Source organism: Montipora capricornis, chromosome 3 (genome assembly GCF_036669925.1).
Source record: "Montipora capricornis isolate CH-2021 chromosome 3, ASM3666992v2, whole genome shotgun sequence".
Taxonomy (NCBI): Eukaryota; Metazoa; Cnidaria; class Anthozoa; order Scleractinia; family Acroporidae; genus Montipora; species Montipora capricornis.
Window position 1 is genome coordinate 4,508,753 of NC_090885.1, and position 5,000 is coordinate 4,513,752.

Below are 5,000 nucleotides of genomic sequence, written 5' to 3' on the forward strand. Positions count from 1 at the left end.
ACGGCCAACGTTTGTATAAACGTAACCTTTCCTTGTAAGCACAAAACAGATTCTTTCAGACTTAGCAGGACAATTGTAACCTGAACCTAATTTAATGGCCAGGCTCCTACAAGTTTCGTACAGCTCAGCGGTAGGGCATCCGAACTAGTAATCTGAAGGTCGTAGGTTCGACATCCGCAAAGGAGCACTCACGTTGATAAAACACCTCCTCTTTAAGATTACTTTATGCAAACGAACTGCACTGAGATATGAAATTAAGAAATGACAATAAATGACTGGATTTCTGGCGACGGGAAAGGTAAAAGCCCCCCAAAAGGCGAGAAAATGGGGAGCTTAAGCACGAGCGTTTTTGAGACGCGGACGGCAACCGGAAGTGAGCTGTTTTTCCTTTTAACTTGTCTCCTCACAACCACATTTATATTGCCAAGTATCTTTTTTCATTTAGAGATGATTAGTATAAAAATCTGGGAGACACCACTGTTCTGGCACGCAAAATGTTCTCTTCCGGTTGCCGTCCGCGTCTCAAAAACGCGCGTGCTTAAGCTCCCTAATAATGGTCGTAATGGCCCTTTCGTAGTTTTGTGACAAGGAGTTTCAGTTTGCTTGAGGGAGGCTCCAGCACTTGGCCAAGTAGCCTGAATTCTGGCTGTTGTACACAATTGTGGTCTCATTCACACAGAAGCTAATCCCGCCAAGCCAACCACATGCTGGAAAGGTCAGACCACAACACCGGGAACTCTGTGATCTACTCTTTTCGAATAGTGTATGGCATTTTTCAAGTCCCAGAGAATTAATGAACAAGGGTCGTAAGACGACCTCCAGTTTAACGTCCTTATCCGAGTAGACTAGAAAGTCTAACCATTTGCAAATGTAGTTCCAAAGGTTTGCACTTTCTCCTCAGTTATTTACGGACCCTGGGTGTTGGTCCGGGCGGGATTCCGACTTCAAACCCGTAACCTTCCCGCAAGGAAGTCCAGTGCACTCTCGATTGAGCCAACTGGTCGGCGGGAATAATTCTTGTTCAGTGGCGGTGATGACAATTCAATAGTTTTCTCATTTACAAACTGTACTGTAAACTTTACAAGCTTTTGCTTTCAACCACAGAATGTTTCTACTGCACGAATGCGATGCAAAGCTCTTTCTAGATTTAGCTACCGCAAAACAAAGGCATAGAGAAAAGGTCAAATAAATCGCAATGGTGCATGATGTTAACTACGCTATCTTATGGGATCTCGAAAACTGAAGCAACTAAGGTTTCTTGCCCCTTGACAAACCTATACGTAAACCTCACACCGTTGTCCTAACACTCTTCATTGAATCGTCTTCAGCTGTGCTCTGCCTCTTATCGATTTAAAATTAAAAGAACTCTTCTTCTCTTTATCTTGGCTGAAAGTGCATCACTTTATATCGGTGACAATGGGATAAACCAATAAGAACTGTAGTGCAGAATATAATCTACCTCCATTAGTTCACAGGCTTGCGAAGTGATTCCACTAGCCCTCAGTTTAACAAATGGCGACCTGAATATAATAGTTTAAATATTCAGGAAAATTCATTTTTTTTTCCAATTTATTTAACGTCGGTAGTTCAGTCAGTTAAGAAACAGGTATCAATGATGCACCTTTCATCCCCCTCCCTCTGTCATTGCTCCGTTCCACGGATATTTAAAGCTATAGCTACACGGATCAGAGGAATGTCGAAACAGACGTTGAAGTCACCGAGGATCGAAGTGGGGACCCCTTACTCCGAAAGCCGCGCACTAGCCAACTGAGCTACGCCTGCAAATGTTGGTTTTTGAGGAGCGGGGAAAACCGGAGTACCCGGGGAAAAACCTCGAAATCAGAGTAGAGAACCAACAAACTCAACCCACATATGGCGTAGAATCCGGCGGGGAATCGATCCGGGGCCACATTGGTGGAAGGCGAGTGCTCTCACCACTACGTCAGCCCTCCTTCATTAACTGATTCTTTCGCCGGTGTTTTTAGGTCACAAGTTGATACAGTTAAGAAGATAAAACACAAAGGCACTCTATTAACGTCGAAGACAATTGCGAAGCGGAAAATACCATAATGCTCTTTTTTTGTCAACCCAAAAGCCTCTCTTCAAAATTTGGGTGGACAAACAAAGAGTATCATGGTATTTTCCGCTTCGGCAAATAACATTACGAAATGAAATGCTCTGAGTCTTACACTTCAGTGCCATTCCTCATTTTGTAAGTGCTTTTGTACAATCCCGCCAGGTCATCCGTCAGCTCCGCCTTGAATTTCATCCGGATTTTATATTGTGTACCCTTTTCCAAAACGGAGTTCAGAATAATGACATAAAATTGGTTTTTCTCAAACCAGAACTTTCGCTGGATCTCAAGTTGATCTAATGGGGAAAAGAGCAATAAAAAAATAATTAGCGAACGCCTGATAAGAGGTAACTGTAGAAAACCTATGTCTCTCCTGAGAAAGTCACAATTGTATCAATACTTCCTGTTCACAGGTTCAGCGTGGCTCAATCAAAACTGATTAGGTGTACAGGCAAACAACTGGCAACTGCATTTTAACCCACAAAAGCAAGAGTGATGATGATGATGATGATGATACTTTATTTATGTGTCAATTGAGGATCTAGCTCCTAAGTGACAAGGTGCTAATTGGGAACAAAGTATATAAGAAAATGAAAATTCAACATATATACAGTAAGGGTTACCTAACAATATACCAATTAGAACTACAGTAATTTAAGCTATAATAAAACGTATCAGAATAAATGTGTCAACAGTCACAAAGCATACACGTACAGCATACAGTGTTCGTTAATTAAATCATTAAGATCTACTCTTCTAATTCTATTTTTAAAAGCTTGTGATGTGTCCGATCTTCTAACGTTCATACTCAGTTTTGACCAGAGAACTGGTCCTAAATTTCTACTGCTGTGTTTACCGAAATTCACAGTGTTAAATCTCGGTACTATAAATCAGCATTCCTCAGAGCATAACCAGATGAGTTCAGGCAGACAAGGTCACTAATATACTTTAGACACAGGTGATGTTTCACCTTGTACATGAGAATAGCTACATCCTGGAACCGACGATTGCATAACGTTGGAAGATTGGCCACTTTTAGAAGAGTGTCATATGTTGCCGTTTTACTGCGGTAGACAGCTTGTAGTGCGTTTTCTTGTACACGCTCCAATTTGCGTGCATCTGATGCTGCACAGAAATGCCAGGCAATATGACAGTATGTTAATAGTGGTCATATAGCGGTTTTATAGATCTTGAGTTTAGCCGACTGTGGTATGATATCACGCAGACGTAGTAGAACTCCACCTTGTTTTCATACCTTTTTCGTAACCTCGCGAACATGTTCTTTGAAATTCATTTGGCCATCTATGGATACCCCCAGTAGTTCTAATATCGGATAGCTTTCCACAGATGTATCCGTGATGACAATATCGATATCTCTGTCCGTGGATCTGAGTCCGAATCATACCGCGTGGTATTTAGAAAAATTACCCTGGGGTGCATTTATTAAGTACCAGCTTGAGACATTGTTACCCTCATTATTTAGCGTTCTTTCCACATCTCGGATCCGTCGTCCACCAGCGTAGAGTTGATAGTCATCAGCATACAACGATAATGGACAGTTACATACATTAAATGTTAAGTCGTTCTGAAAAATGTTCCACTGCAACCGGCCAAATGTAGACCCTTGCGGACAGCCCCTATTGACGTCCTTCCATGCACTTGTGGTTTCCGTTCCAAGTCTCACTCGGTTCTTTCTTTCAGTAAAGTAGGATCTTAGCAGCTTAAGCGCATGTCCCGAGAAGCCAGAAGTTCTTAGTTGACTTAGCATTAAAGGCGGACGAAGAGAGTCAAACGCCTTAGACATGTCCGTTGACAAGACTGCTACGTCCTCCTTAGCATCGACTGCTCTTTTCCACTCCTCCACCAACCGTAGCAGAGTCGTTTCACAGCTATGCCTTCTGCGATATGCCGTTAAGTTTTCGCTCAGATACGGATAGATAAACTCGGTGACTTGCTTACTTAGTAATTGCTCAAATACTTTGTCAACGGCGTTGAGTATTGTTATAGGTCTGTAGTTCTTAACGTTTAAAGGGCCCTCCTTCTTGAATATTGGTACCCATTCACCCCTCTTCCATTGTTGAGGCCAGGAGCCATACGAAATACATTTATTGTATAGATTTGTCAACGAGGGGGCTAGTGTCCTGGATGCAATCCTGAGAATTCGTGGGGGTATATTATCACACCCAGTACTTTTGGACGGGTTTAGTGAGCCGAGTGCCTCTGAAACGTCCGCTGTACCGAGAGTCCTAAATTCGAACTGTCGACCATCCCTCGGTATTTTTCGTTGTTGACTGATTGCCTGTGAACTCGGATTCTTCAAGCTGTTCTTCCGTTGATGTCAGAAGATTAGGATCTCCAGTGTCCATAGCGACCGAAGAGAAATAACTTGCGAAGTAATTGGCAACTGTCGCTTGATTCCTTTCATATATTCCTTTCACTTTCAGATTGACAAACCTACCGTCAGTGCCCCTGACCTTTGTATCAAGAAAGGGCTTAAAGGCTTTGTAGAATTCTCTGGGCTTAGTCCTGAAATCTTCAGCCTTCCTTTTTCCAATACTCCTTCATTGCTTTCCTCTGTAATTTTGTTGCCTTATTTCTCCACTTTTTCACCTGTTTGAGGTTTTCCTCAGTCGGACTCACAGTGTACTTTTTTGCGTATCTTTTTTCATCCTGATTGCTTTTTTCCAATTGCGATTCATATACGGAACATCATGAGCTCTCACTTTCATTCTCCTTAGGGGTACATGGTCATCTAAGACCTGATTCATCAACAAGTTCCAGTAACTGTATTGATCATCCAGACCATCAAATATATCACCAACATGCGAAGGCGCAGAGCCGATATGTAGATTTTTGAAGCTTCTGAAAGAAATGACCTTAGTTGGTAGGTATTTAGCTCTGGTTGTCATGACACCATACACTGCAG

General features: G+C 42.3%; 1 protein-coding gene across 2 annotated transcripts in view; it reads right to left on the bottom strand.

Annotated features, from left to right (window-relative positions):
- The window catches only part of LOC138041964 (glutamyl aminopeptidase-like), a 98,077-nt gene that overhangs the window by 23,053 nt on the left and 70,024 nt on the right, over positions 1–5,000 (bottom strand). For both annotated transcript variants that reach the window (XM_068887669.1, XM_068887670.1), the window contains exon 3: positions 2,190–2,370. In XM_068887669.1, coding sequence (XP_068743770.1) covers positions 2,190–2,370 — 181 coding nt within the window. The remainder of the gene's footprint in view (positions 1–2,189; positions 2,371–5,000) is intronic.